Source organism: Ahaetulla prasina, chromosome 2 (genome assembly GCF_028640845.1).
Source record: "Ahaetulla prasina isolate Xishuangbanna chromosome 2, ASM2864084v1, whole genome shotgun sequence".
Lineage (NCBI taxonomy): Eukaryota > Metazoa > Chordata > Lepidosauria > Squamata > Colubridae > Ahaetulla > Ahaetulla prasina.
Window position 1 is genome coordinate 93333919 of NC_080540.1, and position 26642 is coordinate 93360560.

The window sequence follows — 26642 nt, forward strand, 5'->3', positions numbered from 1 at the left end:
AAGAGCTGACTGTTCTATCAGGCCTTGTGTTAAGTACCGTATATACTCGAATATAAGCCGATCCGAGTATAAGCCGAGGTCCCCAATTTTACCCCAAAAACTGGGGTAAACTGGGGACTCGAGTATAAGCCGAGGGTGGGAAATGAGGCACCTACCGGTTGGGGAAACCCTCCCTCCCTCAGCTGAGAAGGCTGGCGGCTCCCCCGCCCCGCCCTCCCACTGCACCGGCAGGGCTCCCCCGCGCCGTCCGGTAAAATGTGAAAAAAAGAAAAAAAAAAAAACTCGAGTATAAGCCGTATATACTCGAGTATAAGCCGAGGGGCTTAAAAAAAAAAAAAAAACTCGAGTATAAGCCGTATAGACCCGAGTATAAGCCGAGGGGACGTTTTTCAGCACAAAAAACGTGCTGAAAAACTCGGCTTATACTCGAGTATATACGGTAGCTGCATTTTGTATGTATTTATCTAAGTTATTGGTTGTTCATCATTTACTGATTATCTTAAAAAATCTTATTTTGTCATATAGTAATTGTCCAAAGTCAGTTTGGAGTTGGATGGTGCCAAAATCAAATCAAATAAATAAATAAGCAAGACCAAAGCTTTAAAAGGTTGGACTAGAACACTTCCAATTGTTTCAGTTATAGGGAGTGAGTTAATCAGAAATTAACTAAAGGGACTGTGTGTGGTTCCAAAATGATTAGGAAATTATTTCAACCACACATAAACACAGCATCTCTCTTCTATTCACTAAAGAAGTCCTTTTTTCTCAATTTCTTAAGGCAGCTGTTTTTTAAAAAATAAACTAGGTAGCTTTAAAGATATATACCAGAGAGATAATATGGTTGTGCAAGATCTAAAGTATTTCTTCTCAATTATTTACAAAGTGGCCATAGTGCTATTAACCATGCAATCCTATTTAAAAATAAATTCCATTGGCTTAAATAGGGCTTGGTCCCAAGATAGCATGCAAAATAATCAGTGAGATTAATCAATAAGCTGAAACAATGCAACAAAGGAAGGAAGGATTTCATGCCACTTTTATCTGACTCAATTAGTTTCAAATGATTTTCCTAACATATTACTTTATTTTAATCATGGATGATTAAATACAGAAGATAATGCAATTACAGATTTTAAATCTTCATTATTAGCATTAGTATCCTGCAATTTAACAGATGGATTCTTCAGTTTCCAAAGATGTTCCATCTATTAGTGTCTTGAATATTTCTATCATTATAATATAGTTAAAAAGTATAATTTAGTCTTTAAGGAAGAAAAAGAATAAGTACCATTTATGCATGTTGACTCAGGAAGGTCAACTGAATTTAGTAGGCCTATTTTAATGTTAGTATGATTGTGAATGTAGCTTTGGTTCGTTTCTTATGCTTTAGATTTCTAAATCAGTAAGATGAAAATATATCTAACTATATCCAATGTAAATTTAATTTAATGGACCAAATTTGAGATTTTGGCAAGACCGCAATGTCTTTTTGCTACAAAGAAGATGTCAAGTCAGGAATCACATATATTACTCTTCAGTTCTGTTTGTGATTTTATAAAGTGGAAAAAAAACAAGGACCGTTGCTATTTCAATAGGACCGGATTACATCATATGTTAGATCTGGGGTCCATCAATTAAAGAATGCCATCCTGTGAAACATAGGAACTGTGTCTTTTCTGACACAGTCCTGCCCTCTAGAACAGGGGTCTCCAACCTTGGCAACTTTAAGCCTGGCAGACTTCAACTCCCAGAATTCCCCAACCAATTTTGCCGTCCGTGTGATGGACAATATTGCAGCAGGTTCCCAGGAAGGAGGGAGCATGTTCCCAGGATGGGTAAGACAAAAAGCAGCCCAGTACAAAGTTGGATTGTGGGAAGAGGAAGAAATGTAGGATACCTGCCCTGTAGAATCTCCAGGATATATCAGTTGAGTTAGCACCTTATAGATTTAGTCTGGCAAGATCCTGTGTCACGAAATAAAGAACTGAACTTTGGCTAGATTAAAGTAAAGGTAAAGGTTCCCCTCGCACAAATGTGCTAGTCATTCCAGACTCTAGGGGGTAGTGCTCATCTCCGTTTCAAAGCCGAAGAGCCAGTGCTGTCCGAAGACATCTCTGTGGTCATGTGGCCGGCAGGACTCAACGCCAAAGGCGCACGGAACATTGTTACCTTCCCACCAAAGGTGGTCCCTATTTTTCTACTTGCATTTTTTATGTGTTTTCAAACTGCTAGATTGGCAGAAGCTGGGACAAGTAATGGGAGCTCACCCCGTTAGGTGGCACTAGGGATTTGAACTGCTGAACTGCTGAGCTTTCGATCGACAAGCTCAGTGTCTCTTACCCACTGAGTCTTGGGCTAAGTCTGATGTTGAGATCAGATTGGCTCCAACCGTCCTTGCCTTCTGAAAAGTTTGAAAAACCTGGTTGTTTGCCCAAGCGTCTGAATTACGTAGTCAGTTCAGCCCAAGTGGGTTGATATTATATTGCATGTTATATTTTTTAATTCTCTCTGATGTCTTCCTTTTGAATTCAATGTGTAGCATTTGTACACTTTTATGTTTTATATTGTTCTAGTTTAACTTGTTTGCTGATCGGATGAGAAAGCCGATCACATAAAAATAAATAAATTTATGGTGTTATAATAATAATAATGATTTATTTAATTTAATTAATGGATTGAGTGAGCGAGAGGCAAATTGCTAAACTTACCCATCAAGTTCTTCCCTTTGCCCATCTTTTGAATTCTGTTCATCTCATTCTGGCACGGGAGGCCTAAAACATAATTCACGAGAATGAGTTTCCAGATGGTGAGGGACAGACCCTCTAATGATTAGCTTCACAATTGACAGGCAGTGTAGTCTATTGCTCACCTGGGAATGAATGAACTACATATGCTTGTACAGTACAGCAGAACAAATGCACGACATTAGCCTTACTAATTAAAAAAGACACATCCTGCTATGCTTAAAAATAGTGTTTGGGGGCCATTTTATTGTTAAATACTTTTTCCCTCTTTCTCTTCATCAGCCTGATATAAACAGGATGCTAATTTACCACTGGCTCGTCAATTAATGTCCACATTTTAAGCAATTGCTTATGCTATAAACTAATAGCAGCTGAAGGAGTTCTGAAGATTTAATTGCAACTGATGACCAAGGATCTATATTTCTCCGGGTATTTACGGAGCATCCTGCTGCTTAATCAATGGAACAAAGTTCTTATGTGATAGAACACAGTGTGTTTTGTAATAGCAGACCATGCATGATTTACAAATTTGGTCCTACAGTGGAGAAGGACAGTCCTTTCTGCTGTGGGTATGTCAGATACATCATTCCTAAGCCTCCCATCCCTAACTGTACGCTGAATGTCTACGAAGACTGAAATTTTGTTAGATTGTTTGCAAAAATCTGTACGGGATACTTCAGATGGGAATAGTTCTCTATTTCTCTCAGAAGCAGCCCCAAAGCATCTGTTATTCCTGCTTAGACTATTACTGAAACAGATGGGATGGAGAAGGTGTCATGTTGATATAGAGCTGTTTTTGAGGATGTGGAAACAGATTCCCAGCCTTTGCAGAATACTCTAAACATTTCTAATTCCGTGTAACACTGAGTGGATGCCTTTTGCTTATGCAATAATAGCTTTGTTTATGCTTGTACAAATATGCAGTGTAGCAAGAAAAATATGGACAAAGTAAAGAATAGTAAATTGGAAAAATGTGGATGAAAACTGAATATTTTGTTCAAAATGAAATATTAGGATTCGAAACATATAAAACGTATTAACAGAGAGGAGAATGGCATGAAAAAGACTAATACATCATGAAATGGAAAAAAGAAAGATACAAAAGAATATATTAAATTTGATAAATTTATCCTTGAATGTATTATTAGAGACTGGCTGGCTGGTGTCTTTCTGAAGCCACCATTCAATCCTCCTTTGTTCTCTTTAAATGAAGAATGTAAATGAAACCGCCAAAGGAAAAGAGCAAAACACTTCCATATCTGAAATTATGTTTTTGGATAGGAAAAACCAGCTCCAAAACAGACATCATGGCACTTACTAGAAAATAATCTTAAATTACTATATTACACAAAACCTTTCTTTCATCTGGGAAAAAGCTGTTCCTTGATCTCAAACAGGCTCTGCATATCAATAAACGTTTTTGTTCTCCCTCTCAAAGGATACAGGTGGCAATAAGCAGATATGGGTAAGGGGAGAGTCAGGTGTCTTCTATTAATCCATTTTACTTTGGGGGAGCAAACAATGTTATAAGTCAAGTTAATGAAAGTATATTGATTATGGGACTAATTGTTATGCCAAAAGGTGGAGAAAAGGACTAAATGTTAATGCTGCATTCCACTTATAGTTTCTTTGAATTGGGCCAAGCTATAAATATTAACGATGCAAAGATCCAAAATGAATCTCCATTGAAAATTATTTGAAAATATGAACTAGGAACCTACAGGCAAAGGCTGATGCTTCTGTGCAGAATGGTTGGTTTTGTTGCTAACAGATTCTTTCAGCAACCCAAATGACAGCTATATAACCGGAATATATCCAAATGAACAACACAGTAATGGAATAGATTATATCTTATGTAGCAGCATATGGGAAAATTCTCTGCTGACTTGTAAAACACTGTAAGGTGCTGAATGTGGATCAGACTATTAGCTGCTAATCATAGAAATATGCTTTAGACTGAACAAGACTAGAAAGACTGATACCCACCTGTGGTCATTCTGTTTCTCACTTAGGTAAGGAAATACTGTATATCTGAACCATTGTCTAATACTGTTTAAAAAGGTGGAATGAATAAACGAACAAATTGTACAAGACAACCAACTTAGATAAGATTGTATTCAAGACAAAAGAAGTTTATGATAAATTGGTTGTGCTTGAGGAGAAAGTCAGATTATTATAAAATAACTATCACTTAGAAAACCCCCAGTTGTGTATAAAATTGCCATAGAGTGCTCAAATGAAACTGGTATTAAAAGGATATTATTTAGTATGGGAGAGATGGTATAAATGGTTGGAGGAAAAGGGGAACAAAAGAAAAGGAAAGATTAAATAACGGATAAACTAAGAGTAGAAATAGAAGAACAAATAGGAAGAAACAGAAATTGTAGGAAAGGAAATTGGGTACACGTGTATATCTAAGTATATATGTATATAAAATAATTAGAATAATATATTATAGTGATATACATATGATATATTAGAAATATATGTATAAAAGATACATTAGGATAAGAGAGAGAAAATGTTTAAGTATTGATCATCGACGCAGAACTGTTGGAAAGGAGAAAGTGTTAATATTTTGTTTTTGTTTTTGTTTTTGTCTTTTTTTAAAAAAAAATCTGTTTAATAAAAATAATTTTTTTTAAAAAGAAAGTGGAATTAGAGCAGTAAAGATTATGATAGCTCTTTGCTGACTAATATATAAAAAACATGGTCAAAAGACTGGAAAAGGCCAATCCCAATCCATAAAACAGGAGATTTAAAAGAATTACAGAATAACTTTTAATACCACACGCCAGCAACACATAGCTGAAAACCCTTCTGAAAAGATTAGCACTTTATATAGAGATAAGTGACAATTGAATAAGCAGATTTCAGAATCAACAATCTGATTCTTCTAATAAGATGTCTCTATAATGATCAGGATGCCACAATGAGAATGGAATTTAATTTCAACAAATGGTATCAAAATCAATAGAAGAAAATAAATGACTGGAGATAATTCTGAGGCAGAAACTGAAGAAGAACTAAGACTGATCATTACTCTAAAAGTAAAGCCCTGGTGGCACGGTGGTTAGGATCAGACTCCATTGCCAGGAGTCTGATCCTGACCGTCTCAAGGTTGACACAGCTTTACATTCTTCCAAAATTGGTAAAATGAGAACCCAGATTGTTGGGGGCAATATGCTGACATTGTAAACCGCTCAGAGAATGCTATAAAGCACTATGGAGCAGCATGTAAGTCCAAGTGCTGTTGCTATTGCTAAAGCAAGGGAATGAGAATGCCGGGCTTTCTTTGAATATCAAGAAAATAAAGATCATGTCTGCCGGAAAGTTAGAAGAATTTAAGATAAACAGTTAGATGATAGAAGTTCTAGGCTTCAAAGTTCTAGGCTCCAGAACTGATAAAATGAGGAGTATGTAAAAGAGAATCAGAGAATACTAATGATGAGTAAAAAGGTTTGGAGTCCTAGTACTCTCATGAAAAATCAGGACATTTCAATTGAATCAAAAGCTAGAATGGTCCACTCACTGGTCTTCTCTTTAATTAAGTACAGATGTGAGGGATGGCTTACCATGTGAGAGGAATATAATTCCTCTGACCTATGGCGGGGAAAGCACTGTTTTGCATTCCTTTGAGAGCCAAGAGAACCAATGTCTTAATACTTGAGTAAATCAAGCCCGAGTGTTCACTAGAAGTCAAATCGCAAGACAAAAGCTATAAAACTTTGGGTGCATCATGAGGGCTGATACGTCAATGGAAAAGAAGATAATATTCAATAAGAGAACGGGTGATCAAGAAAAGGCTGACAGAACATGAGGTAGAAAGCAGAAAAATATTTACTAGGATTGTCTAATGTGGTGAAAGACACAACAGTTTGAAGAGTTTTAACCCATAAAAGTCACCCAGAGTTGGTTTAACTTTATTAAGATGTAGCAATAAATATAATAATAAATAAAAACAAAATTAAAGAAATGAGAGGGCTCTGTACATTGTAGTGCACATGGGAAGGACATAACATTACTCCTTGCACTGTTCAGCAACAGCTGCTGTTCACTAGACTCAAATATTAGATATTTGGATTTTGGTCTCCTTAGGCCCTTAACATGTGAACACTGCTCTCTAGATCAAGGGTATCAAACTGGCGGCCTGCGGGCCGGATGCGTCACACATAGACCACATCCACCCCAGCTCTGCAAATGGGAAAAATCTCACGAAACATCATGTGTCGGCAACGTGACACGGCAAGTTTGACATCCATACTCTAGATGAATAGATAGATGAGGCATCAAATCATTTATGCATGAATATGAACATCAATACCATTCTTAAAGAATTAACTGCAGATTTTGCTTGTTTCTCCTATTAAATACCACATCAGTTGTATTGTGGAAATATGGTTATAAATACGATACAAAGCATCACAACTTCTTTTCCTCTTAATTTTATTGGAAGTAAAGTATAGAATACTGATTTGTAATCCATTTTTTTCTGAGGTTGAATTTGGTCAATTACCTCCAGGCTTCTGAAAACAGTAACACCACTCATTGTTGGAAAGCTTTCCATCTTTGAAGGAATCACAGGAGTTGAAGAGAGGCTTAATGCATGGCTCATACTTATCAAGGTAAATAGCATTGATCTCAGAGTGATCAAGGAGAAGGTCATAGTTCATATCCAGTTTGTTGAACATCCAGCCCAGTGAATCCTTACAGATAGGTAATATACTAGTATCGAATCCTGTAGAGGAAGGAACAAAAAAATTCTAGCTGAGAAGAAAATACAGATATCTAAAGAAATATTTAAAAATCTCACTCCAATTCATTGTATTCTCATGTTTTGCAAACAATGGTTGTAAAATTGGATTTCACATTGTCTTTTCCTTCCTGAGTTGCTAGAAAATAGAACATGATCTTAGTTCAGAACTAACTGAAAATCAAATGCATGGGTTGAAGCTATGGTAGATACAATCTTCAGAGTCTGCATCATAGCATTATGATTGTTTTATAAAGATGCACATAGCTCACAGTTAAATAAAGACTTTTTCAATCAGTTTAAATGTTCCTAAATGGAACACTCTTCAATAAATAAAGTGATTTTCTTATACTTAAGGAATGTTGGTTTTCAAAGAACCATATATTTCTACAGTGATTCAAAAAAATCATTAAATTATAGTGTATAATGCTGCTGGAATTGGCATTTATAATTGAAAGAGGAGTTATACACATTCTCCTCCCTCACAATTTTAATAGAAGTAGCACTAATACCTTCAAATTATCTAAAACTTGACAGCAAGAACTACCATTAAGGGCACCTTAATTTTCTGCATTACGTTCATTAATATCCATAATTTCACATTCCTTAAAAACATTTAATAATAATAATAATAATAATAATAATAATAATAATAATAATAATAATAATAATAATAATAATATCAGAGTTGGAAGGTACCTTGGAGGTCTTCTAGTCCAACCCCCTGCCCAGGCAGGAAACCCTACACCATTTCAGACAAATGGCTATCCAACATTTTCTTAAAAATTTCCATTGTTGGAGCATTTACAACTTCTGCAGGCAAATTGTTCCACTGATTAATTGTTCTAACTGTCAGGAAATTTCTCCTTAGTTCTAGGTTGCTTCTCTCCTTGATTAGTTTCCACCCATTGCTTCTTGTTCTACCCTCAGGTGCTTTGGAGAACAGCCCGACTCCCTCTTCTTTGTGGCAACCCCTGAGATATTGGAACACTGCTATCATGTCTCCCCGAGTCCTTCTTTTCATTAAACTAGGCATACCGAGTTCCTGCAACTGTGCTTCATATGTTTTAGCCTCCAGTCCCCTAATCATCTTTGTTGCTCTTCTCTGCACTCTTTCTAGAGTCTCAACATCCTTTTTACATCGTGGCGACCAAAACTGAATGCAATATTCCAAGTGTGGCCTTACCAAGGCATTATAAAGTGGTATTAACACTTCATGTGATCTTGATTCTATCCCTCTGTTTATGCAGCCCAGAACTGTGTTGGCTTTTTTAGCAGCTGTTGCACACTGCTGGCTCATATCTAAATGGCTATCCACTAGGACTCCAAGATCCCTCTCACAGTTACTACTATTGAGCAAGGTACCACATATCCTGTACCTGTGCATTTTGTTTTTTTGGCCTAAATGTAGAACCTTACTTTTTTCACTGTTGAATTTCATTTTGTTAGATAGCGCCCAATGTTCAAGTCTGTCAAGATCTGATTTCTGAAAACATTTGCTATGGAAGCAAAAAGCAGCATTCTACCTGCTAGTGAACACTTCTCTCTTTTTAAAAGGAAAGGATAAGTGGCATGCATATATTTTGGGGCAGAATCATTTTAATCATTTTAAAACCTCAGGTGTACATGGATGAGAATTAACTGTGAAAAAATGAGCCTGCATTTCTAGGAAAAGTATGCAATTACATTTTCTCTCTTTGAAACTTCTTAAGATTACAACTTCCAAATATGACAAGTTCCCCATCTTCCTTTCAAGACCAAAGTGCGCGCTAAAATTTCACTTTCTCTTGCATCTCTTTGCTTTTTCTTTCCGGGTTACTGATAAGAACGACACACAATTTATCAAACCGTTTACTGCGATAGTTACATATCTAGGTAGGTAGGACGTTTTGAACTCATGGTAACCAGGCAGTAGGTCATTTCTCAGAAAGTTCAATCAACAAGCTTTATTTTCTCATGACATATAAAAGAAAGAGTTGCATTGCCATTTGTAAATATTGTGTACAGTATCAGAATTTTCCATACGATGTTTCAGTAGTAAAGGTCATTCTTATCACTCGAAAGTAACCTGAAAACTCGAAAGTAACCTGAAGTAACCTGAAAACTAGAAAGGCTCTGTAATGTTCTCGCTATTCTAGATGTTAATTTTTAGAAACAAAAAGGCACCTCGCTAGAAGAATTAGTAGCAAACCCAGATGAGGATCATCACTGACATTGAAGAAGAACCATCAAAAGAGGCTTTGGCAGACACTAATGCTATTTTATAACAGGCTGCACTTAACAGATAAGCTAGAGAAGTGACGGATGATGTCTGAGCAACAGTTCCAGGATCCTCCGTTTTTTTGGCAGCATGTGATGTGGTTGAGCAAAAATATCTCAAACAGTGCAAATTTTTGTTAGCTAAATGAAGTTCAGTAACTTGGGAGAAAAAAAGGTCTGATTCACTATTGAAGATTAAACATTTTTTGAATCAGGTATAAGTGAGTCAAGAAATTGTTTATAAACTTATTATTAATTTTAGGCTGTTATCTGTTAGATATATCCAAAGCTCTATTTGTTTATTGACAAATATGCTTTATAATATCATGGAATACAAGCAGCAGAAGTGGTGGGAAGAAGGATGCTGAGCTGGCTAGTTTTTTGGGTGACTCCAACAGAGTTTTTGTTGTGCTTATTCCAAAAGGAATCATTTACAACCTGGTTCAGCCTGTAATGATATTTTATGCCTCAATGTAACTTCATACTTATGATGCACATTATACAATTCATTTCATTTATGTGATGGTCACAGTGCAGATGCCATTTGTCCCTTTTCGCTCCTCCTGAGGATGCCCATGGGCATGGGTCAACCATTATTATTTAATGCAATTTATTCCATAAAACAGAGAAGTCCTTTCTTATGATGATCTCATAAGAGCATTTTATTTCAATAAAGAGGCTTATATGATTTTCCTTTCCCCCCCTTTTTATGACCCTTTAATCCCTTTGTTTCGGGGTGGAGTTGGGGCAACTGAATGGAGCTGAGTGTTTACTGGCCGGATGCTTTCCTAACGCCTACATGGAGTTCGCAACAGATATTTTCTCCTTGACCCCTGATAGAAAAACATCTCGGATTGAATTCTCAACCTTCCAAGTGAGAGGAATCTCTTCACTTCTTTCTTTATATGCATATTACAGAATCATCCTAGAATTTGTCTGTAGAACTTTACATCCACTGATGTCAGCTGGAACATAGCATTTCTAAATGGGCATAATTTCAAGTAATCTAAATGGTCCAAAATGTGCAAAATAATTTCTATAACTAACATTTTAAACTTCAATAAAAATATTCTATTAATTTATGTTTTTAATTTATCTAAAATGAATGTGTTTACATGTCCTCTCTCTAGCTTTTTCTGCCAAAGGAGATATTTTGCATATTAAAAACAAGGTTATTACATATTCCAGGTCCAATATTAACCTTCCATCTCTCTCTCTATAATAATTCCACAGTGTACAAAGTGATGTCATTTCCATTTCCTGCTCATTTCTTCCCATAAATACACACTAAGGGGATTAATTCACTAATAAAATCTCTTTGATTGCTATTAAATTAATCAGCTGCTTTATTGGATAATAAAATCAATGGCTATTATATAAATAATTTTCAATGCTAAATTCTGTACACAGTTTATTGGTTTTCTAATATGCAAGAGATTTAATATAATTGTTGTATGGTGTGGCTAAGCTATGAGAGAAATCAGAAACCTAGGAAAATTGAGTAAGGATAAGACATAACAGCACATCTCTTAAATGCAGCCAAAGGCAATTTTATAGTCTAATCCAGTGTTTCTTTACTACAATACCTTTAAGATGTATGGACTTCAATTCCTAGAATTTTAGCTGAGTGGTCTAATCCATTGGAATATATATCAGCAAATCAAACTATTAAAAAAAATCTGTACTATTTATGTCTCCTTTATGTTGAAGTGAGTAGTTGCCTTTAAAACCAGTAAGAATAGCTGTGATTGCTACCATGAAATGTTTTTAAAGGGACTGAAATGGAAGGGATTTCCTTATTACAATGTGGGATAAGAAGAAAGATGATAAAGAAACGAGCAGAAATTAGCTATTTCTGTAAGACACAGTACATTCCATGTGAATAAAGCACCGCCCTTATCGACAATGTTTCAATATACATTTTAATGCATAGAATGGAAATATTGAGGTAAAAATGGGCATCATACAGGTAATCCTTGGTTTATGACAATTGAGCCCAACATTTATGTTGCTAAGCGAGATGGTTGGTAAGTGAATTTTACCCCGGTTTACAATATTTCTTGCCGTGGTTAAGTGAATCACTGCACTTGTTAAATTAGTAGCATGGTTGATGAGTGAATCTGGCTTCTCAGAAGGTCGCAAAAAGAATCACATGACCCCGAGACACTGCAACTATCATAAAAATGAGTTAGTTGTCAAGGGTCTGAATTCTGATCACATGACAGGGGATGCTGTAACAGTCATGTGAACAATGATCATAAGTCACTTTTTTCTGTTGTATCTTCAAACAGTCACTAAACAAACTCTTGTAAATTGAGGACTACCTGAAATTCTGTTACGATGCACTGCAAAGATCAGATATGGCACACAGATGTTCACTGTATTTTGGAAATACTAGTTTTAATACAATGTCTATTATGTATAATTACAAGTTTTTTTATACCTTCTAGAAAATTTACTTTATTTTGATTTATAGATATTTTGAAAAGAATTAAGGAAAAATAGCTGGATAAATGCACATTGCTGTTGAAAATGTAAATGCTAGGAAATGTTTTCAGGACTATAATCTACTGAGATACTTAAAATTGCAAGCGCATTAAAGTGGATTTTAATGTCAACATTAGGCAAGGTACAATTTCCTGTGCTTTCTAAATCACCAAGAACAAAAATGGTAAATATATCTTCTTGTTTCTTCCTAAACAACCTGAATTTTAAGTAAGCAATGAATTCTGCAGAAGATACATATTTATCTGAGCGTAAGCAATAGTAGGAATGTGATGCACCCAAAGAATAACTCACTTTATGTAAGTTCTATGCACTGTAGGAGAGGATTCTAAAAATTATTTTCTTGCCTATGATAACGAGAAATACTGCCCTAAAACTTACAGGCTTTGAAAAACTACCTCAATTGCTAGACATTGCTTCCTATTTCAGGAGCTAGGACTAATATAGAGAGCATTTTTTGCACTAAAAACATTGCAAGGTAATTTTAGATGAATAAAATCCAGTGGCAATTCTGCCTCATTTCATAGATCTTATAATGCAAATAGTAATTTAACTGACTATACTTCTTAATCATACAGACTAATAACAACAGCTTTTGCTCTTTTTTGCATAACATACAGGATGTAGTTTAACACAGGGGTCTCCAACCTTGGCAACTTTAAGACTTGTGGACTTCAACTCGGTTGAAATCCAATTTTTTTTTACTACCGGTTCTGTGGGTGTGGCTTGGTGGGCATGGTGTGGCTTGGTGGGCATGGCAGGGGAAGGATAGTGCAAAATCTCCATTCCCACTCTACTCTGGGGCCAGTCAGAGGTGGTATTTGCTGGTTCTCTGAACTGGTCAAAATTTCTGCTACTGGTTCTCCAGAACTTGTCAGAACCTGCTGGAATTCACCCCTGCTTCAACTCCCAGAATTCCTTAGCCAGCAAATTCTGGGAGTTCAAGTCCACAAGTCTTAAAGTTGCCAAGGTTGGAGACCCCTGGTTTAATGGAACAGTGGAACACTCCAACCAAAGATACAATGAAAAAGTCACATATTAGAGTTGTAGAATTTGTGGAATGTTGAAGCCTGGATTTTTTTTATAGTAAATACTTTTTCAAAATACTCCTAAAATTTACAATTACTTTCTTACTTTGGGGTATAGAGCTATGACTTGACAGGGTCATAAGATCATAATGTATGGTGTAAAAATTGTAAACTGTGTGTTTCATCAAAACTGTTTGGCAAGTGATTCAAGTTAGTAATGTCAATTATCGAAACAAATTATAGAAATAGACCAATAAAATGAAATGGAACATAATGTGCAGAAAAGGATTATTTTAGATTCTTTGCCTTGTTTTATTGTTTTAAATGTCAAGTTCACAGGGACAGAAGAGCCTTTTCTATCCATATATATATATATATATATATATATATATATATATATATATATATATATATATATATATATATATATATATATATTTTCTGAGGTTTTCACGGGTGTTTGTATATAGGTCTTTGGTTGTTGGGTTTCTCCGTGTAAAATTGGAAGTGTCTTGGCGGCGTTTCGTGAAGTCTCATTCGTCATCTTCAGGCTTCAGCTCCCAGAAGCACGGCTGAAGCCTGAAGATGACGAATGAGACTTCACGAAACATCGCCAAGACACTTCCAATTTTACACTATATATATATATATATATATATATATATATATATATATATATATATATATAAATATATATATTTATATATATATATATATAAATAAACCAGAGACATCACCCTGCCAACAAAAGTGCGTATAGTCAAAGCTATGGCTTTCTCAGTTGCAATGTATGGCTGTGAAAGTTGGACCATAATAAAGGCTGAGAGCCAAAGAATTGAGGCCTTTGAACTCTGGTGCTGGAGAAGACTCCTGCGAGTCCCTTGGACTGCAAGGTGAACAAACAAATCAGTCCTAGAGGAGATCAACCCTGACTGCTCTTTAGAAGGCCAGATCCTGAAGATGAAACTCAACTGCGCTACAATAACACCTTGACATTTTGACCGGCCTGGATGGACTACTGACCGTTTTGTACTTTATTTATTCATGCGAAGATTTTCAACCGCGGACCTTCTTGCCCTGCGAGACTCCCCTCTCTCGCAGGTCTGGCCCTCCACATTATCGAGGGCACATCTTGAGGACGGGTTTTGGAACCCCGAGAGATGGCATGCGAAATCTAGGAGGCTTAGGGGATTTTTAATGAACTCCTTTAGTCGTTTTTTATTGGGGGATTTTAAGAATTTTAAGGGGAGGGATTTTAAGGGAATTTTAAGGGGAGGGATAGGGCGGGTGATGGGGCAGCCCGTCGGGGAAACCAGTTCCAGCGCATGCTCGTGGCGACTATCAAATGGGTTCGGAGGTTAAGGGGAGTGTGTTCCTTTGTATGAGGGTGAGTCCATTTGCACGGTAAGTGGGAGGGGCAGATATGGCGGAAGGGGATCGCATCGGTTTAGGGGTCACGTTCGATGTATACAGGCGATCGCGTGCCCGATCCTGACTTCTCCCGTTCCCGGATGGTCAAGATCCTCAGAGCCTGGGCCTTCGCCTGATGTTATGCAACGCACGGTCCGTGGCCAATAAGGCCCCTAATACATGACCTGATTCAGGGGTGCCACGGATATTATAGGCGCACGGAGACCTGGTTGGGCACTGAAGGGGTGTCCCCTGGTTGAGATGTGCCCACCGGGTTTCCGTGCATTCCATCAGCCGAGGCCCAGGGTAGGGGTGGGGGTGGCGGTTGTTATTAAAGAGAGTCTAGAGCCGAAGGAGGCCACTGTACCTCAGATTGCGGTGTGAATCCCTCTTTGTGAGGTGGGGTCATAGATGTCAGATGGGCTTGCTGGTGGCGTACCTGGCTCCTTGCTGCGTGACAGCCGCCCTGCCCGAGCTTCTGGAGGTGCTTGCCGGGTGGCAGTGGAGACCCCAGACTTTTAGTCATGGGGACTTTAACTGCCATCTGCTGGCTCGTCATCGACAGTAGCTCGGGAGTTCATGGCCTCCATGACAGCCCTGGACCTGACTCAAGTAGTTGATGGCCCTACTCACATCGGGGAGGCACACTGGACCTGATTTTCATCTCTGGTCAGTGGTTGAAGGATCTGGACTTGAGAGATATAGTCACAGAACCTTTGTCATGGTCAGATCACTCCTCCTTCGCCTGGACTTTCTGACCGCTACCCAACACCGCAGGGAGGCGGAACCACTACGTTGGTACCGTCCCAGGCGCCTGATGGACCCAGAGAGGTTTCGGACGGAGCTTGGGCCATTCCTGAGGATCTGGCTCACGGCACGGCAGAGGAACTAGCCGCAGCCTGGGAGCGGGCTGCGGCTGGGGCTTTAGACGTGTCGTGCCTCTGCGACCTCTGACCGGCGCAGATCCCAACCGGCTCCTTGGTTCTCCGAGGAGCTGAGGGGGATGAAACGCCGGAGAAGACGCCTAGAGAGTTCTTGGAGGTCCAGCCGTTCAGAGGCTGATCGGACACTAGTTAGATCCTATACTAGGACCTACCTAGTGGCATTGAGGAAGCGGCGTTGCTCGCCTCCTCCCTCATTGCGTCGGCAGATAACCGCCCAGCTGCCCTGTTTCGGGTGACCCGCTCCCTCCTTCACCAGGGGGAGCGGGATGACCCGTTGCAGGGACGTGCTGAGGAGTTTAACGGTTATCTATACGATAAAATCGTTCAGCTTCGAGACGGTCTGGACCAGAATTGTGGCGATTCGGACGGGACGGCTGAGGCGGTCTTGGTGATATTGTCTGGGATGAATTTGACCCTGTGGCTCCCGAGGACATGGACAGGTTGCTGGGTAGATTGAATGCCACCACGTGTTTACTGGACCCGTGCCCCTCCTGGCTGGTGCTGGCCACTCAGGAGGTGACACGAGGCTGGCTCCAGGCTATTACGGCGCTTCCTTGTTGGAGGAGTCTTTCCGGCCGCCTTGAAAGAGGCGGTGGTGAGGCCCTCCTCAAGAAGCCTTCCTGGACCCGGCTGTTTTAGGTAATTATCGTCGGTCTCCAACCCGCCGCGGCGAAGGTTGTAGAGTATGGTGGCATATCAGTTTCCCCTGCACCTGGAGGAAACTGTCTATCTAGACCCGTTCCAGTCCGGCTTCCGGCCGGTTACAGCACTGAGACGGCTTTGGTCGCGTTGGTGGATGATCTCTGGAGGGCCAGGGATAGGGGTTGTTCCTCTGCCCTGGTCCTATTAGACCTCTCAGCGGCTTTCGATACCATCGACCATGGTATCCTGCTGCGCGGTTGGAGGATTGGGAGTGGGAGGCACCGTTTATCGGTGGTTCTCCTCCTATCTCCGACCGGTCGCAGACGGTGTTGGCGGGGGCAGAGGTCGACCCGCGGCGCCTCACTTGTGGGGTGCCGCGGGGTCGATTCTCTCGCCCTTCTGTTCAACATCTATATGAAGCCGCTGGGTGAGATCATCAGTGGCTTCGTGTGAGGTACCAGCTGTACGCTGATGACACCCAGCTGTACTTTTCACACGGGCCACCCCAATGAAGCTATCGAAGTGCTGTCCCGGTGCTTGGAAGCCGTACGGGTCTGGATGGGGAGAAACAGGCTCAAGCTCAATCCCTCCAAGACGGAGTGGCTGTGGATGCCGGCATCCCGGTACAGTCAGCTGAGTCCACGGCTGACTGTTGGGAGCGAGTCATTGGCCCCGATGGAGAGGGTGCGCATCTTGGGCGTTCTCCTGGATGTACGGCTGTCTTTTGAGGACCACCTGACGGCCGTCTCCAGGAGAGCTTTCCACCAGGTTCGCCTGGTGCGCCAGTTGCGCCTTTCTGAACCGGGATGCTTTGTGCACAGTCACTCACGCCCTTGTGACGTCTCGTCTGGATTACTGCAATGCTCTCTACATGGGGCTCCCTTGAGGGGCATCCGGAGGCTTCAGTTAGTCAGAATGCAGCTGCGCGGTGATAGAGGGAGCCCCTCGTGGCTCCCGTGTGACACCTATCCTGCGCAGGCTGCACTGGCTACCTGTGGCCTTCCGGGTGCGCTTCAAGGTGTTGGTGAACGTCTTCAAAGCGCTCCATGGCATAGGGCCGGGCTATTTACGGGACCGCCTGCTGCTACCGGATACCTCTCACCGACCCGTGCGCTCTCACAGAGGGCCCCCCCAGGGTGCCGTCGGCGCGACAGTGTCGTCTGGCGACGCCCAGGGGAAGGGCCTTCTCTGTGGGGGCCCCCGCCCTCTGGAACGAACTCCCCCCAGGACTCCGTCAACTTCCGGACCTCCGAACCTTTCGTCGCGAGCTTAAAACTCACTTATTCATCTGCGCTGGACTGGGTTAGTTTTAAATTTATGGGTTTTTTAATGGGTTTTTATTCTAAATTTTAATCTTGGCCAATTCAATAAGTTTTTTAACTGTATTTTAATTGTATTTATTGTATCATTGTGTATTTTAATTGGCTGTGAACCGCCCTGAGTCCTTCGGGAGAAGGGCGGTATAAAAATTTAAATAATAAATAAATAAATAAATAAATAAATACTTTGGCCACCTAATGAGAAGGAAGGACTTACTGGAGAAGAGCCTAATGCTGGGAAAGACTGAGGGCAAAAGAAGAAGGGGACGACAGAGAACGAGGTGGTTGGCTGGAGTCACTGAAGCAGTAGGCATGAGCTTAAATGGACTCCAGAGGATGGTAGAGGACAGGAAGGCTTGGAGGAAAGTTGTACATGGGGTCGGATATGACTTCCAACTAACAACAACAACAATATTCTTTGTGCAAGCACAATAGCTAGTTCCTGGTTTCTAATTTAGAAATAAATAAATGCTGCCTGCCTGCTCTTCTGCCTTTTCAGTTCTTTGTTTCCTAGCGAGGGTAGCTGAGGACAAGAAAAGTTCCTCCAACTTATACAAAAGTGCCCCAATATAGCACTAAAACAAGGAAGTGATTGATAACATCCTGAAAGCAGTAATGCATTTTTTTTTCCTGGCAAGCATCACCTACTAGGAATTATAGGACTTATAAGATTTATTGTGATCCTCTGTAGAAAATCTTCCTGTTACATAGCACCATTCCTTTTCTTGAAGAAAGAATTATGTAACCAAATTTAATTTTTCATTTTTTTCAGCTCTCAGGAAAAATGAAACAAAATTAAAAACAAGTATCTGGGGAGGAAGTACAAACTTATTGCTAATAATTCCTGTTTTGACATCATCGATTCAGATTAAAATAAATTTAAACAAACATGATTTGATGAAGATGAGATGTCAAAAACTTGCCTAGATGTATGGTGCTAGGCAATATAAAAGTTTATACCAGGAGACACTGTGAGAAAATTCCATGCAATGCCAGTATTGGTTCAGTCTAGGAATTATAAGAAAAACATGGACAAGAAAATTCTGGCTAGAACACAAAATTAATTTATTGATTTATTAATATCCTGCCTTTATTTTTTTTTATAAATAAGCAGTGAACATACCTAACACTCCTTCCTCTTCCTATTTTCCTGAGAGCAACAACCTGTGAAATGAGTTGGGCTGAGAAAGAATGACTGAGCCAAGGTCACCCAGCTGGCTTTCACGCCTAAGACAGGACTAGAACTCACAGTCTCTTGGTTTCTAGCCTAGTATCTTAACCACTACACACTTTCTATCTTCTCCTCCATCCCCACTGGAGAAATTAAAAAAAAACTTCTTCTGATGAGATAGGCAAGCAAGCAGGGTGAGATATTCTGATTGGGATAGAGTTGTACATTGGCCTCAAACTTAAAGGGCTTTTTTGCGGGGAGGGTCTATTTATCAAATCCATGTCTAATTAGAATATACCTGGGACTAGGCCCACCTGTCTCTTGGGAATATATGATTAGGATAGATATATTAAGCAATAGAGGAGGTAGTTGGGCATTGTTGGTGTTTTATATGTGTTGTGTGGACTGGAGGTGATGTATTAATCCAGGAATAATTAGACAGAAATCTGCAACTGAGGATCTTTCAGGAGCAAGCAGAGATCTATCTCCTGAGCAGTGGGACTGATAAAAAAGACTGCTGAGACTTAGCGGTGCAAAAGGTTTAGGAAAGAGTTATTTTCCCCTCTTTTCCTCCTCCTCTCCAGGTTAAACAAGCCCAAGACATACTGAAGCTACCTAAGAGAGTGAGTATACCAAAGTTGCAATTTTGAAATGCATGCTGTAGCTTTCCCTGTGTGGATTAGGGAAAGAATAAAGAATCAATTAAACTGTAAAATTTGTGTAGAAATGTATGCATAGGTTATTAAATTACATCTACTGAATACATAAGAGATAAACACAAATTATTGACTTGAAAAGGAACAATAAACCTTACTGTAATTCAGTGAATTATTGGTGTGCATCCGGAAAAGTTTTTTTCCCCTCCCAAGCCTCAAAAGGATTCTTGTGAATCAGCTCATCATAAATGAGTTGAACCATTATCTGGAATGAGGCCCACTCAAGATCACTCACTATTGAAGGCTATTCAAGGACAATAAGATAATTCTGGAGAAAATCATTTTAGAGGAGACAAATTCGGTATAGAACAGGATCTTCTACAGCATTCACAAGAAACAGATGTTAATTCTCATATTTCTAGTCCAATGACTCATGGAGACAAAAGTGGGTGGAGAAACACCTGATTTCTAAATCTGTAGAGAACAATTAGCACATTGAACTGCAGGGAATGAATCTCAGTGTGTTCATTACAACCTTCACCACAGGATAAAATCACTAAATGAGAACAATAGGGACTAAAAATAAAATAGTAATACAATGATGGATAAAACAGAATAGAAAACTTTTGACTATGGAATTTTAGACTCTGGACATATGTCTCACAAAACAGAACAAAGCTAAAGAAAGCAAATATTAGTAAATATACTACAATAACAGCAGAACAGAGACAAAAGGAATCTGAACTGATCTCACAACTAAATCTAGGAATGCTAGTTTAAGACATGACTTTGATTCTGCCAAGTAGTTGTCAGATTGTGCTACTTCTCTCTGGGTATCCAAAAATTGGCTTATATTCTTTTGATTGCAAAGAAAGAAAGGAGGTCTGTAAAGAAAGAAAGAAAGGTCTGTAAAAGAAGAAGGCTAGTACTTAAATCTTTGTCAATATTCCCATTTGAAGTTAGAATACTTTTACTTTTTTTGACTGTTTTAAATATTTACATTCATAGCAACATTTTAATATCTCATGTGATGCACCCAAAGAAGGTTAACCCATCATTTCCCATTATCCTTAAGTCACTTTAAAACTTTAATCCTCAATGTAGTATTCATGGTGCTTCCTTCTATGTCTCATTTTGTTAAAGAAGAAAAAAAAGTTTCTTTTACTGAGATTATTATTATTATTATTATCATTATCATTATCTGTTGCTTTGCATGTACATTTAGAGTTTCTGCACTAGAGACAAATTCCTTGTGTGTCTGATAACACTTGGCCAAATATCAATTCAATTCAGTTCAGTTCAGTTCAGTTCAACTTAACCCAACTCAACTCCTTTTTTTAAGAAAGGAAACAAAATATTGATCTCTAACTACATCTTTATTTCCAGTAATGTTTCCAGGTGTCACATGAGCCTCACAGACATTTTTAGAAAATAGAACTGATGGCTGACTGCAGTATTTTGCTTGGATATGTGACACATCTATGTAGAAAAATACAAATGTGACATGGATGGTGGTGGTAATAGAAAGCACTCTAGGAAATTAGAATATTCGGGAGCACATCCTCACCAATTTTTGATTTAAAAAATAGCATCTCTGTAACTTCTCATGCTCAGCAAGATGCTCCAGCTATTAATGATAATATCCATGACATACTCCCAACATTGTAAATGTCTGAACTTTGCTTGAAAACCATAAACAGTGGTGTGTTTCAATTTATTTTACTACCGGTTCTGTGGGTGAGGCTTAGTGGGCGTGGCATGGCTTGGTGGGCGTGGCTTGGTGGGCATGGCAGGGGAAGGATACTGTAAAATCTCCATTCCCCACCCACTCCAAAAGAAGGTTACTGCAAAATCCCCATTTCCTCTGATCAGCTGGGACTCGGGAGGCAGAGAATAGATGGGGGTGGGGCCAGTCAGAATTTTTACTACCGGTTGTCCGAACTATTCAAAATTTCCACTACTGGTTCTCCAGAACTGGTCATAAGCTGCTGAAACCCCGATCTGACCATAAAGCCATATAAACAACACTTTACGGGGCAGGGGGTTATATGCTTACTACAGCTTCATAAGCATATCCTGATAACTCATGTCAGGGAGGATTGTAAAAGAAAGCACAAGTTGATGCTAAACATAAGAAGAAAGTGCCTTATGCCTAGTTCATGTAGACATCACTGAGATAATAAATGTACTTCTAATTTGTATCACAAGTGATTGCCAATCAGTTCTTTCTGTTCATTCATATATATGTATGTATGTATGAAGAATCTATATACATCCAGCAGAATAAGTTGAAATTCTAAATAAAATTTTTATCCGTAGTCTGTATGTCCAGAGGAGACATAAAAGCCCTTTGATCTACATCTGAATCAAGTTGCCCTGACCTGTAATTCATGCATTAATGCATGGAATGGAATGCAGGTTTTATAACTGTACACATCTTGCACTGTCGCAAACCTACCAAAACTTGTGAAAAAATGTGTGTAAAATGTAAAAGTGTGCTTGTCTAAAATGATACTTTTTTCACAAGTTTTGGTATGTTTGCCACAGTGCAAAATGTGTACAATTATAAAACCTGTACACTGAATAATGTGATTCTGCTCCTTATAATATCAACTGAAAAAGTACAAAGTGTGTGGAAGGATCTGCTGAGTAAAAGGCTTGATATAGCTGTATGAATGTTTGAAGTTCAAGAATCACAAATGGAATTCTTTTCATCTGAACAATTACAGGTGTCCAAAAGCAGAGCAAGGTTTTATGGTACACATACTGTATAGGTTCTAGATTGGGTCACTGATTCAAGGGAGAAGCCAACTTTTCTCCAATGCTCATGATTCCACAAAAAGAAACGTGTTTTTTTTAAAAAAAATATCCTGCCTTTTTTCATTTGTACAGAGAAGACCTCAGAGATAATTTGCTCACAGAGATGGGCTTGCACGCTTCATAATAAATGTATGTTTAAAAATATATATTTTGCTAAGGTGATGTTTCCAATTGAGAATGTGTCAGGAACATATAGGTTTTTGTGATTTGAAGTCTATCATGAGTAGCTGGGAACTTGCTGACAGGTTCAGCAAAATTTGCTTCCCACTGCTGAAAGAAGGGAATATCAGACTGGCAGATTTATTTCTCTTCTTACTGACATCTACCAGGCTGGTGTGAGAAATAGCAGGGCTGCCAAAGGCCTTTTTATGTTGCCCTGTGCTTTGGTTCATAATCAGGGTTTTGTGGGTCTTTTGGCAGGTGATTATAATTAGAGCTTTACCTGCCCTTTCTTCAGCGCTCTTTGTTTATGTGTAATTATGCCTTATATTTTTCCAATGACATTTGCTGTTTTACTGAGTGCTATATGCCACCCAGAGTTGCTTCTTGTGAGTTGGGCAGCCATATAGATATGATTAATATTCTGTGGTATGAAACTTGGGCTTGTTATGTAGTGTACAGATTTGTCTTTATAAGGATGCCCTTATAAAATATTCAATTAAAGTTTTAAAGTTCCCAAAAAACAATATTCCATGTCATCGATGAAAATTCCCAGTTATCCAGGAAGAATTGTCAGGAAATTGAACCATGGCAATTGGATTTATTTTCTTGTTGGTTTGAGACATTTCACTGCTCATCCAAGCAGCTTCTTCAGTCTGAAAAAGTTTTAGTTTTAGGAGGAGACACATTCCAAGAACTCTCTGTCTACTTAGATTTCCCCTTAACCACCTGGTTCAGATTGAAGAAGCTGCTTGAATGGGCAGCAAAACATCTCAAACCAACAAGAAAATATCTCCAGTTGTCATGACTCAATTTTCAGGCAATAATCCATGTCCTTCACTCAACCTGCTCAGTGAGCTAGAATTTGACTGCATTTCTTTTGGAGCCCATATCAGACTTTGCTGTCTCAGATTTTGGCTGAAACAAATCCTTTGGGGTGAGTCTCTAGTTCATCTATTTCTAGCAATAGCTATGGCTCACAGAAACAGGATGATATATTCTTCTACAATTGTTTTTTACTTCTATGTTAAAGTTTGCATTTGTGTTTGATTGGGCTGGACTTCAATATTATTCTTCATATGCATTCCTTGCATTAGCTATAGCTTAATGTTTTTAGGGCCACAACTCTTGCTTTTCTTGAGTTATCTTGGTGCCTCATTTTCCTAGATATTTGCTCTGATTCCCACTGATAACATGAGTCCAAATCCTGGGCGTGTGAACTTTCTGTTTCCATTTTGTGTTCTCTTGGTGTAAACAGTATCTCTTGAATAACTATCTGGTTTAATGATCAGTGGTTCTGGGATAACACAGAAGATTTAGAAAAGTGTTTCTGAAAGTAGTGTTTCTCCTAGGATTCTTAGTAATTGCCATGCTGGTTGGAGAATTCTGGGAGTTGAAATTCACATATATTAAAATTCCTGAAAGTTCAGAAACACTGATTAACAACATTTAGTACAGGTAATCCTTGACTTATGCCCACAATTGAGCTCAAAATGTATATTGCTAAGCAAGACAAATTAAGTGAGTTTTGTCCCATTTATGACCTTTCTTGCAGTTGCTAAGCGAATCTGACTTCCCTGATGTCTTTGCTGGTCACAAAGTCGCAAAAGGTAACCAGGATATTACAACCATCATAAATATGAGCCATTTGCCAAGCATCCCAATTTTGACCATGGGGATGCTGCAACAATTGCAAGTGTGAAAAATGGCCATAAGTCATTTTTTTACAGTTCTGTTGTAGCTTCAAATGGTCATTAAATGAATGGTTATAAGTTGATGACTACCTATACTGTCAAAGCAGTTGAGCCAATCACACCAATTAGTCACCTTTTAATTCTGTTTTTATACCAAGTTCTGAACTTTTTTGTGGTGGCTAAATATCAGTTTAATCTCTTTATTAGAAGCTGTAGAAATGGTTGTTCAATACTCAATAGTTTTCGGAGACTGAGTAACTTGAGATATTTTGTCTCCTTAAAATTCAGAATCCAGTGTTCGGATGAGAGGATAGCCTGTGCAAATTCTGACTAACATAGTATGTATAGGTGAGACGTTGGCTATATAATTCCGTCAGGATGCCTTTGAATACAAGGGTTGGAGTAATGTTGCAATTAAATTGATGGAATATGGCTTGGGAAACCCAACTGAAATCTATCCTCAACCAAGGAAACTTAATGGTAATTTGAGTTTCACTTTCACTTAGTCCAGTAAACTCAAACACGTGTACTGATTTTTAAAAATATAAAGGATGCTGCACTTCAGTGGTTAGATGACCTAAACATTGATATTTGAATATAGATCTTTTTAGCATTTATATTTTATTATGTACTACTAATCTAGATGAAATGTTCATATATATTGCTAGGCCATATATGATATATCATATCCTAAATAAATAAATTGTGATAATAAAATAAAAGGAAAATCTCCATTCAGGAAAGATAATAAATATAACAAAGTAATGAACAATAGCATGGATAAACAATTCCTTGTGTCCATCTTGTAGTCTTTCTATATGTATTTCATTAGTTACAATGGGATCCATCAAGTCCCTTCTAATGCTTTTATGAGAAGGAGTCCAGTAACAGCCTGTAAATTCTTGTCAGAAACATCAACACCTAAGATTTTGAGCCTAATATCCTCCAGTATTTAACTTTTAGGGCTTGATACTGTAAACAAAGTTGTTTTCTGTTTTCTGTCCCTGCCCTACCAAATAACTCCCCATAACAGATTAAGAAAGAAGATTGGGGGAATTTTAGACATTGATCCATACCAAGACACAAAAGTATTATGAACTATACTTATGCATCTTCCCTAAAACTAAAACCTCAGTTCTCAAAACTATGTGAATTTGAAAGTAGATCTTAGATTAATTCATGCTTAGAAGGTTGAAAGTAACAAGTAGCAAGACAAGTTACTAAATGTTATACCATGAATTGATTGTCCTTCTGTTTTAGAATCCTTCCTCATTATTTGTTATAGTTTAATTTCTGTAAATTTCCAAGTTTAATTCAGCTTTCTCATTTAAGCCTAGAGGGTAAGAACCTGGAATCCCTAGGGGCTGAAAGAGAATACAATACCATTATACAAGAAACTATTTTATTTTCAAAATGTATTTAAAATGGCAATTCTGGCTACATGAACCCTGCTTCCCTACATAATGAAAAGAAGGAAAGGACTGGAAATATGTGCTAAGGCATTATTGGGTCACTTAAAAACATAGCTGTCATTGCTATTCTTGTTGAACTTGTGAATATATCTCAAATTGTATTCTCAGATTTGTCATCTTACTGCCTTGTGCTGAATCTGAGCTTGTTGGCTTGATGACACGATTTGCATCTTCATGAAGGCTGCCAAACCAGTCTTTTAGACGGGATGCAAGATTTCTCAGTTCCTTGTCTGTGCAAGCTGCAAAAAGAATGACAGCAATTACATGACAGATATCATCATAAACATAGCCTTATCAAAGATTATTTTTCTTTACTGCCTGAAGAATAAACTTTGATTCCAAGGCCACCGAATTCAAACAGAAATTGTACAGCAGGTCAAAGGGTAAAAGTGCATCAAGAACACACAAAGCAGCAACACAAGATTTATTATTATGCTTGAATTTTGGCTAAATGGGAGACCTAATTTATGATGTACAATCTGGACACAAATCCATCTTCTGTTGCTTCTCAGTGATGTGTGGGATTTTTCTATTTTGTTTTTTTGGTAATAGGTATCACCTTTTAGATCTTCCAAGAAAGGACATCAATCAAACAGCAGTAGGGAAAAATAGCACTGCTATTAGAACAAGACCCTGGATATAATTTATAACCTTGTTTGGTTTAGTTTAAAGTTATTGCTATGCCAGTAGGAAATCTTTTAATGTAAGGTTTCATTTTTCCAGTTCCATGGCATTTTTTAAATCCCTTCTCTATTGTTAAAGTTTATTTAAACATGTAGCAGGCACTAAAGCATTTCAAATATAAGTCATTATAAATAAAGAGGTAGAAAAGTATACAAAAGCATACACACACTGTTGTGCGTAAGTGTCTTTATGCATTTGTAATCTTTAATACTGAAACATTAAATAATTCTGTCCAAAATAAAATTTGTATAGATGGAAGTAATTCATTAGAAAGTGTGTTGTTGGTGTAATTAAAAAAAGAACAAGCATGAACAAAGCAACCTTAAATTAAATCATTCTTCATGTGATGTTAATTTTTCATCCAGTGCTGAGAAGCTAAACT

The 26642-nt window shown here is 38.4% G+C and overlaps 1 protein-coding gene across 3 annotated transcripts in view; it reads right to left on the reverse strand.

The window, feature by feature from the left end:
• The window catches only part of SPOCK1 (SPARC (osteonectin), cwcv and kazal like domains proteoglycan 1), a 617584-nt gene that overhangs the window by 18959 nt on the left and 571983 nt on the right, over nt 1–26642 (reverse strand). For 2 of the 3 annotated variants that reach the window (XM_058170293.1, XM_058170295.1), the window contains exons 7-9: nt 25699–25815; nt 7261–7482; nt 2709–2771 (exon numbers count right to left, since the gene is read on the reverse strand). In XM_058170293.1, coding sequence (XP_058026276.1) covers nt 2709–2771; nt 7261–7482; nt 25699–25815 — 402 coding nt within the window. The remainder of the gene's footprint in view (nt 1–2708; nt 2772–7260; nt 7483–25698; nt 25816–26642) is intronic. The other variant, XM_058170294.1, reaches the window with a different exon arrangement.